The 15,347-nt window shown below is 45.7% G+C and overlaps 1 protein-coding gene across 1 annotated transcript in view; it reads right to left on the bottom strand.

Annotated features, from left to right (window-relative positions):
* The window catches only part of LOC132391347 (transmembrane protein 182-like), a 62,814-nt gene extending 48,550 nt beyond the window's left edge, over positions 1-14,264 (bottom strand). Inside the window, exon 1 of the mRNA XM_059964406.1 lies at positions 13,990-14,264. Coding sequence (XP_059820389.1) covers positions 13,990-14,145 — 156 coding nt within the window. The 5' untranslated portion in view covers positions 14,146-14,264. The remainder of the gene's footprint in view (positions 1-13,989) is intronic.
* Between the last annotated feature and the right edge of the window lie 1,083 nt (positions 14,265-15,347).

Genomic DNA, 15,347 nt, shown 5'->3' on the forward strand with positions numbered 1-15,347 from the left:
AACAACTAGTAAATTCTCCCAGATTATATGATTCACCTAGCAAGCTCCTAGCAAAAGAAAGCCAACACCCTTATTCCCTCTTACATTTCATTCTAACATATTCTCTTTCACGTGAACATCTTTAGCCCTCTCCCGATTTTCCTGCTATCTACCTACACGGGGAAAATTTACAGTGGGAATGTAACCTACCAACCTGCATGCCTTTGGGACGTAGAAAGAAACTGGAGCATCCAAAGGGAAACCATACAATCACAGGGAGAACCTGCAGACTCCACACAAACAGCAACAAGGGTCAGAAGTGAATCTGAGTCATTGGAACTGTGGGGCAGCAATCCTACTAGGTGTACCTCTACATCACCCCTTTTAACAGTTGTTTGCTCACTTTAATTCAGCTGAGCAAGTCCTGTGTCTCAGGACCCTCACTGCACTCTTGCAGGAAGTCATCACTCCAAACAGGAAAGCTTGATGGTGAACATGATGGAACCCATCCACCCATTCCTAGTTTGTATCACGTTACTCCTTTTCTCCCCATTGGGTTTTAAGCTGTGGGTCATCAATTCCCCAGAAAGGAGTTCTTACACCTTGCAGATGCACCACAGTAACTCCAGATGCCAGTCTTGCTTCAAAACCCAAAGTTCAAGCTGCTGCAACTGGAGATTCTTTCTGCTCACAACTAGGTCATTGGGTTACTATTGGGTCTCACACCATTTCACAGGGCTAAGATATCATTACACACTTACTGTCTGGGTTGATGCCAGCTCCCAGCAAAACAAACCCATTAATTTTATTCTTCACATTAGTTCCTACTAACTTATTCTTTCAGACCTACATATCATCTCCCTCTGCAATTCTCTTGTTGCATATTTACAATAGGAGTGATCTACAGCAAGGAGTTAGTTACCAGTAGGTTTGAAGAGAGAAATTAAAAGAAGATCTGAGGGAAAAGTTATTTTACATAGTGGGTGTTGAATCTCTGGAATGAGGTGCCAGAGGAAAATACAATTACACCATGTAAAGGACATTCAGACAGGTAATTAGATAGAAAAGGTGTAGGAGGATACAGAACTAATCTGGGCAAATTATATGAGCACAGATAGACATTGCCATCAGCACTGATGCAGTGAGCCAAAAGGGCATATTTCTCTGAGATGTATAATTATGTTTGTACATTATTCTAGTTACATATAAAAGCTTTCAAATACCCTTGTGACTTGCTGCTGGCCAAGAGCTGAGGAAATAAATTACTAGAAAACACAACTTTTCCCAAAACCAGATGCTTAAAAATCAACACGTATTAATACCATGAAAACGTTTTGTCAGAATTTTGTGTTTATTATTTATGAGCTCCAAGACACATTTCAGGAAGATGGCTGAGATCCAATTGATGATAGAAAGTATGCTGACATGTTTCCTGGTCTGCTGTTGGTTACTGTTTCACACAATGCTGATGAGTGAGGCTAACCAAGAGTTACAGCAACTTTTATTACTGAGTAATTATAACTTTGAAAGGCGGTGTCATGCCAAATGAAAGAAAGAACAGAAATGATAAAGCAAAGTCCTGCTTAGTGGTTTAATTTTCACAGGAGTAGAGAATTAACAGAAGGAATTCTGAAGCACAGCCTCATTTTTCTGAAAGCCAGATCACAGAAAATGAGTCATGGGGAATCAGCAGTATCCATATTCAGAGGGAAATAAGCTCTGGAAAAGGCAGGAGAAACGGGGAAGGATACTATTATATTTTGTAACCCTAAGAGATTAAGCTAATCAATAGAAAAATGTGGGCAGATCAGCAGAATATATGTTCTTCATTTTTTGCTTAAAACGAGGTGCTCAGTAATGATGTAGTGATGTAATGAAGAATGCATATAAAACATAACTATTTAAACAACAAAGAATGCCTAATTAAACAATATATTCATAATAATACTCAAGTAATACTTAAATATTAAATACACAGCTCCCTGCTCAGCTAAAAACTCCAACACTATATAGAATGCATCTCAACTTATATGAGTATACTATATAATAAAGCTACAATATCAATATCCACAGCATAGTAAGTTATAAATTATCTTATTTAGACCTAAAAATTTAATTGCTATAGAGGGCTTCTTACTCTTGTGGAATAATTTCTTTCCTGACAATGATGGCACTCTGTTTGACTGTGAAACACTTGTGGCTGTGAAATAATCTGAGGTTCTGGGACCTCCTCCATGGTGGTTGTAGGAGTTGGCTCTGGGACTGCAGGAAGTGGTTTTGACAGAAAGGATCCCTTTCTTCTCAACCAATTGACTCTATTCTCCTCCACTGATTGATGTGCCATCTCCAGATGACATCAGACACAATCTCCACTGTGTAGCAGAATGGTCAGGTTCTGTCCTTAATTTATCCGTGCCCAATTTTGATTATAGAAACATAGAAACATAGAAAATAGGTGCAAGAGTAGGCCATTTGGCTCTTCAAGCCTGCACCGCCATTCAGCATGATCATGGCTGATCATCCAACTCAGAACCCGGTACCTGCTTTCTCTCCATACCCCCTGATCCCTTTAGCCACAAGGGCCATATCTAATTTCCTCTTAGATATAGCCAATGAACCGGCCTCAACTGTTTCCTGTGGCAGAGAATTCCACGGGTTCACCACTCTCTGTGTGAAGAAGTTTTTCCTCATCTCGGTCCTAAAAGGCTTCCCCTTTATCCTTAAACTGTGACTCCTCGTTCTGGACTTCCCCAACATTGGAAACAATCTTCCTACATCTAGCCTGTCCAATCCTTTTAGAATTTCATACTTTTCAATAAGATCCCCCCCTCAATCTTCTAAATTACAGTGAGTATAAGCCTAGTCAATCCAGTCTTTCTTCATATGAAAGTCCTGCCATCCCAGGAATCAATCTGGTGAACCTTCTTTGTACTTCCTCTATGGCAAGAATGTCTTTCCTCAGATTAGGGGACCCATACTGCACACAATACTCTAGGTGCTGTCTCACCAAGGCCTTGTACAACTGCAGTGGAACCTCCCTGCTCCTGTACTCAAATCCTTTTGCTATGAATGCCAACATACCATTTGCCTTTTTCACCGCCTGCTATACCTGCATGCCCACTTTCAATGACTGGTGGACAATGACACCCGGGTCTCGTTGCACCTCCCCTTTTCCTAATCGGCCACCATTCATATAATAATCTGTTTTCCTGTTCTTGTAACCAAAGTGGATAATCTCACATTTATCCACATTAAATTGCATCTGCCATGAATTTGCCCACTCACCTAACCTATCCAAGTCACCCTGCATCCTCTTAGCATCTTCCTCACAGCTAACACCGCCACCCAGCTTCGTGTCATCCGCAAACTTGGAGATGCTGCATTTAATTCCCTCGTCTAAATCATTAATATATATTGTAAACAACTGGGGTCCCAGCACTGGGCCTTGCGGTACCCCACTAGTCACTGCCTGCCATTCTGAAAAGGTCCTGTTTACTCCCACTCTTTGCTTCCTGTCTGCCAACCAATTCTCTATCCACATCAATACCATACCCCAGAGTCTCTGTAGACTCTCACCAGGACTGCCTGCCCAGGAGTGAAACATCGATCATCCTTGTTTGATTGAAACCCTCAATCTGATTCAACTGATTGTCCTGCATACTCCTTCTGAGGTTGGATTAGAGGAGATCCAAACGTGAGCACAAGGGATGAGCCAGGAACAGCACTGCTGCAGAGTGGTTGTTATCATGCTCCAAGACCATAAGCTTCTAATCTTTTTAACACTGTCTTGAGATTTGAGAGGTGTTCCTTGTCATGCTTACTGGTAACAATGATGTTATCCAGGTAACACTGAGGGCTTTAGCAGCCTTGCTGCGCCTGGTCCAGAGCTTCCTGCCAGAGTGCAGGTGCAGGTGCTACTCCAAAAATAGCTTCTTTTGCAATAAAGTCCTTTGTAGGTATTTATGATGAGAATCACTTAGGTCTCTTCTTCCATCTCTATACGTAGGTCTCAGCTAAGTGCACTTTGCTGAAGTGCTTTCCTCCAGAAAGTTTTGCAAAGATATCCTCTATCCTGGGCTGATGGGGACCTTAAAATCAACACAGATTCTGAGAGTCCCATTCTTTCTGGCAACTGAGACCACTGGCGGTGCCCAAAAGCTCCACTCAACCTTGGAAAGAATTCTTTCAGCCTCCATGTGATCTTGTTCACTGGCTACTTTATCATGGATGTTATAAGGAACCAGGCAGGCTTTATCACAATTTTACCCTTGATATGTTTGAGTTTTCCAATTCCATCCTTGAATACTGCTGTGACATCATCCAATACCTTTTTTAACTTGCTTTCAGTTGATTCTATTGTGGGGATACAGATGCAAATGGTGGACGGATCTCTAATCAAGTTCTAGTTGCCTCAGCCAATCATTCCCCACAACACGGGCACTCTTGTTTGTACCACATCAAGCCCAATGTGCCTTGTTGATTGTTGTATTTCACTGTTATGAATGCTGTTCCCACAGAAGTTATCATTTCTCAAATACAAGTTCTTAGTTGGACATCTGCAGGCTTCAGTTCAGTATCTTTGAAATGCTGTTCAAAGTTATTTTGTGGAATGACTGAAAAGCTGAGCCAGTGTCAATTCCGTTTCAATTAATTTGGCATTCATTTCTGGTGTAAGCCATATTACTTGTCTCTTGTTAGGTTTCCCATTGTACATTTCAAGGCTACGCAGTCCTGGGTCATTCTCAGCTTAATTGTAGTTTTTCATTAATAGCATGCAGATCATTTCCCTTTATGAAACTGGAACTCAATTTTTTATCTCAATCACTTCCCTGTGCAGTCCATTTATTTTTGTCTGCTTGACATACTCCTTATATATGTCCTATTTTGTTGCATTTTCTGCAAGTTTCATCTTTAAACGTGCATTGGTCTGATGTATATGAGCCACAATGTTAACACAATTTGTTCAGCCAGACAGGTTTCTGTGTGGATGCTGCAATTTTGTTCACACTCACTCTCATTCCTAACTGCAACTCAATTGCATCTCTTTCAGTTGTTTCCATTGATACTACTGTTTGAAGTCTTTTTTAAAGTTATGCTTCAGTGAGAAACCATTTTTGAATGCTTTCTTGTAAGATTCCATAAAGTAACTGATTCTCTTAATGCATCATTCGGCCCATGACTGAAATGACAATGCTCAGACAATCTCTTCAATTCAGCCACATATGCTGAAATAGTCCCCCTTTCCTTTTGATATCACTTATGAATCTTAAAGCATTCTGCAATCAACAATGGTTTTGGTTCTAAATGCTCATGCATTAATTTCACGATATCAGCAAAGCTTATTTCATCTGGTTTGGTTGGCGCAGTTAAACTTCTAAGCAAACTATATGCTTTTCCAACTACTACGCTCAGCAAAACTAACAGTCACTTTGCATTGGCTCTTTCATTTGCTTCAAAATACTGCTTAATTTGCTGAATATTCAATATCCAGTTAACTCTTGTCAATCGAATGTATCCATCTTTCTGATGTGGCCAGCCATTTCTGCTTGTTTTTGCTTTCTTTATTATTATTAGCACCTGGTACTCACTGTTTATGAACCCATGAATGTGTCCATTTTCTGCCTTTTTTTTAACTTGACTGACTCAGTCCCTTCCTGAAGTAGAACATGCTGCACTTTTTTTTAACTCCAGCGTCTCACTGCAATTTTTAAAAAAATGTAAATAGCTTCAACAGATAGGCAGTTGTCTCAGGCTCCTTTCAGACTTCCTTGAAAGAAAATCACAGGGAGACCAGGAGAATGTGTACAATTTGTTTTTTACTTCATACGAGGTGTACACTTATTAAGTGGTGACTCAATGCCAGTAATATGCCAGTAATAAACCACAATGCATTAGTTAAACTAAGAATACCTAATCAAACAATATATTTTATAATATAACTCCAATGTTACTGAAATATTAAATATACTTTAGGTAGGACCACAGCTGGTTGAGGAACAGGAGCAGAACCATGGTAGCACTGGGGGGAAGGGGGTCAAAGGCATAAATGGGCCAGACTATGAGGGCAGAGCTGTGGTTGAGCCATGCAAAGAAGAGATAGCTGCAGCTATACTAAGAGAAGGATCAGAGTGATATTTGTGCTGAGGGCAAAGGGGCAGAGCCATGGGTGTATCAAGATTGAGAAGGAGAGCAATGGTAGAGCTAAGAGGGAAGGATCAGAGCTTTGTTGTTGCTGAGAGGAGAGATAAAGAGTCCCATCTGGGCCGACGTTGAGGAGAAAGAACCATATCTTGCTTGAGAGGGAACAGAAGAAACGAATCACAGTTGGATTTAGTCAACATTCCATACTTAAGGCAAAGTATTGCTGGCAATTTTTTGGTAAAACATCAACTGTATTCTGCAGGTAAATACATTACCCAGTTCAAGTTACCTAGTTTCTTAAACCTGCCTAATTTATCTGGCATTTTATAGGTTAATGTACTGACCCTTTCTGCGTCCTTCTGCCAATGAAAGGCTCTTTTGAAATATGTAGACAAACGAGATTCATATCTACAGAGGTACAACAATATGAAACCCAATCTAGGGCTAGAATCTGGCTGTTTGTTTTAAGTGTTGTTTTGCTTCTTCACCAATTTCAGTCTCCAATTGAAAATTTGCTAAGTTGGAAAAAGAAAATGCACATGCCATTAAGCTCTTGATCATTTTAACTGACTTGTTGTGGTATCAGTTTCAATTGCAGGTAATGCTAAGCCATGTTTGTTGTTATGCACACACTCCCACATTGCTAAATTAACAATAAGACAATTATCACAAATAAAGTAACAATAAAATAACGAACACCACCAAAAGCTGTCATAGAAATCATTCGGCATCCTTTCATCCAGGGGAAGAAAGAAAGAGAAGAGGAAAGAACAAGAGACACTAGAAGGAAAGATAAAGAGAATCAGAAAAAGATACCTCAGAAACAGTTTCTTGTAACAACATGATAGAGGCACAGATCGACTTTTTCTCAGGGTGAAAATGGTTAATACCAGGGGACATAATTATATGGTAATTGAAAGAAAGTATAGATGGAATGTGACATGTAAGTTTTTTTTACACAGAGTAGTGAATGCATGAAATGCCCTGCCAAGGGTGTGGTTAAAGGCAGATACATTAAAGATAGATGATAGAAAAATATAGGGCTATGTATGAGAGAAGGACTAGGTTAATCTTGGAGTAGGTGGGCTAAAAGCTTTGTACTATGCTAAAACGTTTTATGGTCAATGTTCTAATACTTTTAAAGCTATAGCAATAATTGTATCTGTTACAAGCTGATAACGAAATTATTAAAGTCAATTATCAATGATTAAGATACACTCAGTGGCCACTTTATGTATAGTTTGATCGCTTGCTGCAGTATTTTCATCCATTTCAAGGTTTGAAGATGCTCTTCTCCACACCACTGTTGTAACGTGGTCATTTGAGTTACTGTCACCTTTCTGTCAGCTTGAAGCAATCTGGCCATTCTCCTCTGACCTCTCTCACTAGCAAGCCATTTTGCCCACAGAACAGCTGCTCACTGGATTTTTTTTTTTGTTGCGCATGAAAATCCCAGCAAATCAACAGTTTCTGAGAGATTCAAACCACCCTCTCTGGCTCCAGCCATCATTTAACGGTCAAAGTCACTTAAATCACATTTGTTCCCTCATTCTGATGTTTGTGCTGAACAACTGAACTTTTTGACCATATCTGCATGATTGTTAGGGTCCGGGCTAGAGCCCGCCTTCTGGGTCTTGCTCCGGTCTGCAGACTCCAGACTCTGGGCCTTGCAGCCAGCCCTCCTGTCACTCGGAGCGATTGGATCATCTTGGCTTAAGGAGGTACACCTGTTGCCTATTAGGGGGCAGGTGTTTATAAGGGGCTCGGGGACTGAGCCTCGTTGGGGGGTGGGTTGGTTGGTTGGTTGGTTGGTTGGTTGGTTGGTTGGTTGGTTGGTTGGTTGGTTGGTTGGTTGGTTGGTTGGTTGGTTGGTTGGTTGGTTGGTTGGTTGGTTGGTTGGTTGGTTGGTTGGTTGGTTGGTTGGTTGGTTGGTTGGTTGGTTGGTTGGTTGGTTGGTTGTCCTGCTCCAAAGTTGGTTTAACCTGTTTCGCACCTGGTCCGGTGGTTTTGAATCCTGCTCCATCCCTGGTGGGCCGGCTCTGAATCCTGCTCCATACCTGTTTTGCCCACTCTGTATCCTGTTCTGCCTGGTTGCTGGCCTGTTCTGTATCTGTCTGTCTGGTTGGTCTTGTTCCCCTGCTTCTCTCGTGTGCACTGGTCCCACTGTTCACCTTATTCGCCTTGCCCGCGCTATCACGCTGTCAGTTGCCTTTCCCAATTTACCCAGTGGATCATGGTAGTCCTGCTGTTCACCCTGGACCCAGCTCCCTTCTGTTCCCTCACCTCTGTTGGGGAAGCCAGGCCGTCGCCATTACCCATTGGGTGGTTCTGTCCCTTCCTGTCCCTTGCCCCTGTCAGGTAAGACAGGCCATTGCCATTACCCTACGGGTGGTTCTGCCCCTTCCTGCCCCTCGCCTCCATCAGGAAAGTCAGGCCATCTGCCGTTGCCCGGCAGAGGGACTCCGTTCCCCTCCTTACCCCTCACCTCTGATGGGTTGTGCCCGGCACCTGCCCAGGCATCTGTGTTTCCACCTGGAAGGCGGCCCTGTCTGGGATCCATGCAGCCCACCCTGAGGACTCCAACCCTTTCCACCCATTGCTCCTACGGGTTGTGCCCACACCTGCCCAGGGTTCCATGTCTTGCTCGGGCCTCCAAGTTCCTGTCTGGGAGGCGGCCCTGCCCAGTAGTTATGCGCCCACCCCTGGGGGCTCTTCTGTCTGCCACGAACTCTGGGATCCTCCTGTCTCGCCTGAACTCTGGGATCCCCCTGCCTCGCCTGAACTCTGGGATCCCCCTGCCTCGCCTGAACTCTGGGATCCCCCTGCCTCGCCTGAACTCTGGGATCCCCCTGTCTGCCACGAACTCTGGGATCCCCCTGCCTCACCTGAACTCTGGGATCCCCCTGCCTCGCCTGAACTCTGGGATTCCCGCTGTCTCGCCTGAACTCTGAGATCCCCCTGCCTCGCCTGAACGCTGGGATCCCCCTGCCTCGCCTGAACTCTGGGATCCTCCTGCCTCGCCTGAACTCTGGGATCCCCCTGCCTCGCCTGAACTCTGGGATTCCCCCTGCCTCGCCTGAACTCTGGGATTCCCCCTGCCTCGCCTGAACTCTGGGATTCCCCCTGCCTCGCCTGAACTCTGGGATCCCCCTGCCTCGCCTGAACTCTGGGATCCCCCTGCCTCGCCTGAACTCTGGGATCCCCCTGCCTCGCCTGAACTCTGGGATCCCCCTGCCTCGCCTGAACTCTGGGATCCCCCTGCCTCGCCTGAACTCTGGGATCCCCCTGCCTCGCCTGAACTCTGGAATCCTCCCGCCTCGCCTGAACTCTGGAATCCTCCCGCCTCGCCTGAATTCTGGGATCCTCCCGCCTCGCCTGAACTCTGAGATCCCCCTGCCCTGCCTGAACTCTGGGATCCCCCCGCCTCGCCTGAACTCTGGGATCCCCCCGCCTCACCTGAACTCTGGGATCCCCCCGTCTCGCCTGAACTCTGGGATCCCCCCGTCTCGCCTGAACTCTGGGATCCCCCCGCCTCGCCTGAACTCTGGGATCCCCCTGCCTCGCCTGAACTCTGGGATCCCCCTGCCTCGCCTGAACTCTGGGATCCCCCTGCCTCGCCTGAACTCTGGGATCCCCCTGCCTCGCCTGAACTCTGGGATCCCCCTGCCTCGCCTGAACTCTGGGATCCCCCTGCCTCGCCTGAACTCTGGGATCCCCCTGCCTCGCCTGAACTCTGGGATCCCCCTGCCTCGCCTGAACTCTGGGATCCCCCTGCCTCGCCTGAACTCTGGGATCCCCCTGCCTCGCCTGAACTCTGGGATCCCCCTGCCTCGCCTGAACTCTGGGATCCCCCTGCCTCGCCTGAACTCTGGGATCCCCCTGCCTCGCCTGAACTCTGGGATCCTCCTGCCTGCCACGAACTCTGGGATCCCCCTGCCTCGCCTGAACTCTGGGATCCCCCTGCCTCGCCTGAACACCGGGATCCTCCCGCCTCGCCTGAACTCTGGGATCCCCCTGCCTCGCCTGAACTCTGGGATCCCCCTGCCTCGCCTGAACACCGGGATCCCCCTGCCTCGCCTGAACTCTGTGATCCCCCTGCTGCGCCTGAACACCGGGATCCCCCTGCCTCGCCTTAACTCTGGGATCCCCCTGCCTCGCCTTAACTCTGGGATCCTCCCGCCTCGCCTTAACTCTGGGATCCTCCCGCCTCGCCTGAACTCTGGGATCCCCCAGCCTCGCCTGAACTCTGGGATCCCCCAGCCTCGCCTGAACTCTGGGATCCCCCAGCCTCGCCTGAACTCTGGGATCCCCCAGCCTCGCCTGAACTCTGGGATCCCCCTGCCTCGCCTGAACTCTGGGATCCCCCTGCCTCGCCTGAACTCTGGGATCCCCCTGCCTCGCCTGAACTCTGGGATCCCCCTGCCTCGCCTGAACACCGGGATCCCCCTGCCTCGCCTGAACTCTGTGATCCCCCTGCTGCGCCTGAACACCGGGATCCCCCTGTCTGCCACGAACTCTGGGATCCCCCTGCCTCGCCTTAACTCTGGGATCCTCCCGCCTCGCCTTAACTCTGGGATCCTCCCGCCTCGCCTTAACTCTGGGATCCTCCCGCCTCGCCTTAACTTTGGGATCCTCCCGCCTCGCCTGAACTCTGGGATCCTCCCGCCTCGCCTGAACTCTGGGATCCCCCAGCCTCGCCTGAACTCTGGGATCCCCCAGCCTCGCCTGAACTCTGGGATCCCCCAGCCTCGCCTGAACTCTGGGATCCCCCAGCCTCGCCTGAACTCTGGGATCCCCCAGCCTCGCCTGAACTCTGGGATCCCCCAGCCTCGCCTGAACTCTGGGATCCTCCTGCCTCGCCTGAACTCTGGGATCCCCCTGCCTCGCCTGAACTCTGGGACCCTCCTGCCTCGCCTGAACTCTGGGATCCCCCTGCCTCGCCTGAACTCTGGGATCCCCCTGCCTCGCCTGAACTCTGGGATCCCCCTGCCTCGCCTGAACTCTGGGACCCTCCTGCCTCGCCTGAACTCTGGGACCCTCCTGCCTCGCCTGAACTCTGGGATCCCCCTGCCTCGCCTGAACTCTGGGATCCCCCTGCCTCGCCTGAACTCTGGGATCCCCCTGCCTCGCCTGAACTCTGGGATCCCCCTGCCTCGCCTGAACTCTGGGATCCCCCTGCCTCGCCTGAACTCTGGGATCCTCCTGCCTTGCCTGAACTCTGGGATCCTCCTGTCTCGCCTGACCTCCAGGACCCAGCCCCACCTGCATTACCCCTTGCATGTCGCGGCATCCCCATCCCATCCTATCCCTAGTACTTTAGTGTCTGTGTCCTGCATTTGGGTCCATTCCATGTCTGCTCCTGACAATGGTTTTATATATCGGCTGATTAAATATTTGCATTATCGAGCAGGTGTACCAGTGTATCTAATAAAGTGGCACTGAGTGTATATCAAGTGGTCATTTCAATTAGACTGCAGAGGGCAAGTCCTAACTTTCAATGATGAGTTTTCATCATTGCTTCATGCTGTGCTATCTTCTTCAGTATCATCTGATTCAATATCATACTGTCATTTGTCTGTTTTTGGAAAAGCAGGACAACTTAGTTGGTATCTTTCAGATTACTGTATTTAAATTCACATATGCAACAACTAAAAATGCACTTTTTTTTCTTAAAATGCAATTTATTTTAAATAGATGAAAGACTGTCTAACACATCAATATTTATGAATTCTAATGTTTAGAGAAAACTGAATAGAGAAAGTTCAATTTTATGAATGTACATTCTCAGTACAGAAACGTCTAGAGTACCTAACATAACTAATCACTCCCCTAAAGTTGGCTTTATTAACTTGACACTGTTGTTTTTGTTATTATCATTTGCCTTCTTCTTCATTGTCTTGATTTTCTTCACCCTCTTCAGCAGTTCCTCAGCTTCCAGGACAACTTTCTCCCAATCCATTTCTGTGCATCAATTCTTTTATTGCGGGGTGGGTCTTAGGACACCAGCTTCTACATGTATCTAATGGAGTTTAATTGGCTCTGACAAGCAGGGCCAAGAGGGCCAAAGACCAGTTCAGCCTCTTCTCCCAAACAAGAGAAAATCTGAAGATGCTGGAAATCCAAGCAACGCACACAAAATACTGGAGGAAGTCAACAAGCCAGGCAGCATCTATGGAAAAGAGTACAGTTCTGCTGAAGGGTCTTGGCCCAAAACATCAACTGTGCTCTTTTCCATAGATGTTGCCTGGCCTGCTCAGCTCAGCTGTGTATTCAGGCATTTTACTCAGATATAGCATACATAGTCACGTGGACGCGTATACATGGATGCATAATTATGTGTGTTAGAGATCTCTCTCTCTCTCTCTCTCTCTCTCTCTCTCTCTCTCTCTCTCTCTCTCTCTCTCGTCTCTCTCTCGTCTCTCTCCCCCCCCCCCCCCCATCACATCATCCATGTGGGCCAGCATTATATCCATTCATAAACAAGGGTATATGGTTACTACACTGGAAAGTTACTTCTTTTGCAGGCAGAGTTCTTAAAACTGACACAAGTATCAAGTTTTAAACTATGGACTCAAGTTATCTTTATCTTGGTCACAAGTGTAACTTAACACTGAAGTGGGCATGGGTTGCTCAAAATAATTTTGTTTCTACATTTGGCTTCCAAATATCTTTGCAAATGCCATTATGTCTTACTGCATTTAAATGGAATATATCAGAATATCAAGATCTTAATCTGGCGAGTGTTAATAAGCCAATGCCAAAATAAGTTTTATCTATTTGAAACAGGGTTTTTTTTAGCTCAGTCTAACACAGTCTCAACTTATTCAGATATGAAGCAGTCATGTCCTCATTTGTCCGATAAATCTGTTGTCTAACTGTTATACATTAACCAATCTCAAACAGTAAACCTGAATGCACCTTTATGACTGGGATTTGAAGGGGTTTTTTTCTCATTCCGAAACATTACACAGACACATCTTTGATAAAGAATTCTGCTTTTAAAGTTCATTAGCAATTTTTTCCTCATTCTTTTAGTTAGTAAGAAATGAGCTTTCTGCAGATAATGCTCATAGAGTTCTGTATATAAACTTGTTTAATTTCTTCTACCTTCAATAGGTAAATTTAATGTCGGAGAAATGTACACAATATACATCCTAAAATTCTTTTTTCTTTGCAAACATTCATGAAAACAGAGGAGTGCCCCCAAAGAATGAATGAGTTAAATGTTAGACCCCCAAAGCACCCCAGCTCCTTCCATGCATAAGCAGCAGAAAAGCAACGAACCCCACCCCTAGCAAAAAAAAACATCTACACCCTCCACCCTTTGGCCAACAGCAGTCTGATCCTTCCATTTGCAAGTCACTTAACTCATCAACAGTTCGGCATTCTCACATTTCCAAAATATTCTGAATTTCGGCTGCAATATTTCCTACATATCTTAACCCAGTCATTGAGTGGCTCCAGCAGCCCCCCTCCCACCATCGTCCCCCTCACCACCGCACACCGCCCCGGTGCTTTGAGGCGCGATAGACGGATAGACAGATTATCGATGAAAATCCGTGTCTGGTGTCTGGGTTACTTGAGAACGAAATACTGGCAGACCATCTTTGATAACCTGATGCTTGGAGTTGCTTTCAGCAGAGAGTAAGTGATGCAACTGGAAACTCGCGCCCAGCAGTGATCAACTCCGACTTACAGAAACCTATTACAATCTCACTACACTCAGTAACAGTAAACAAGTGTCCGTTTCCATTACACTTAAATTCCAAATCTCTTACAATTAATAATGATCAGTCTACACTTTGCATTCAATTTCCCTTCCTCACAATCTGCGTGTTTTGACTACAAATTGAGCCGTAACTCACTGACCTGCCTGAATTCCGGTTTAGTACCATTTTTTGGCAGTGCACAGGTTTCGGTCGCGAGTAGCCAGTAGTTGGTGCAGAAAGTCAACAGGGAAAAAATTATCCCCAGAGTACTGAAAAACCTAGCGACGGATATCACTTTTGAACTGGAACTTTTCATGACTTCCCGAAGAAAGCGAGCGGCAGCCACCGCTCCGTCTTGCTCTGGGTGAAGAGTGGCGGACTGAATGAGCCTTTGCCCAGCACTGCGAGTTTTCGATCAGTATTAAATGTGAAGATTGATGAACTACATGGGGCGCTGGTGAGGGGTGGGGGTGGTGTCGTGTCGGTGTTCAGCCTATTAATAATTAGAGATGCGAAGTGCTGAGTTTACGTTAGCCGATCTTAAAGGTTATAAGCACGAGAAATTCTGCAGATGCTGGAAATCCAAAGCTACACACACAAAATGCTTGAGCAACTCAATAGGTCAAACTGCATCTATGTACAGGAATAAACAGTGGACGATTTTTAAAGGCATTTCTGTATCGCAACAACATGCACGAACATTCCAATTGTGGGAATCTTGGGAGGTGATACAGAGTGTTGCAATTGGGATTATTTTTGTAATCACCTTTATGTTACAGTACTTGTTTCTGCTCTCACACACTGGGAAAAAGTGCTTCGTTCGCTCCAGCCGGCCTGTCCGTACATACTCGCTGCCCATGTTCATTACCTGTGGCTATTTATATAAATAAAAATATATTTTAAAAAAGTAGGCAGGAAATTTCCAGCAGAATGAGCAGTATTAGCAAACAAGTGCCAAAATTATCAAACAAGAACAGTTACACCGGCTCATTTCAAGTCATTGCCAAGCTTGATTGTAGAATTATTATTATCATCATGAACATCTCATCTGCAACACCAAGGGTCCCGACACACTTGACCACTACTGCACTACCAGAAGGCATCTGGCCCAAATGGAGTGTTTGGCCAAGTATTGAGGACCTGTGCTGATCAGCTGGTCAGAGGGTTTACTGATATCTTTAACCTCACACTTCATCTGTTTAAGGTACTCACTTGTTTCAAGCAGGCTTTAATTATACTGGTAAACCAAGAAGGAAATGGTAACCTTTCCCAATGACTATGATCCAGTAGCACTTCCATCCGTGATGATAAATTGCTTTGTGATGTGGGTGATGAAACATATCAATTCCTGCCTGAGGGGTAACTTGTATCCACTCCAATATACCTACTGTTACAAACAGGTCAACAGCGAATGTTATTTTATTGGCACTTCACTCAACCCTGGAAAAATATGGACAGTAAATTAAAAAAAAAACATTATGTGATTCATATATAGGCCTCCAAATAGTAGCCAAGATC

Source organism: Hypanus sabinus, chromosome 3 (assembly GCF_030144855.1).
Source record: "Hypanus sabinus isolate sHypSab1 chromosome 3, sHypSab1.hap1, whole genome shotgun sequence".
Taxonomy (NCBI): Eukaryota; Metazoa; Chordata; class Chondrichthyes; order Myliobatiformes; family Dasyatidae; genus Hypanus; species Hypanus sabinus.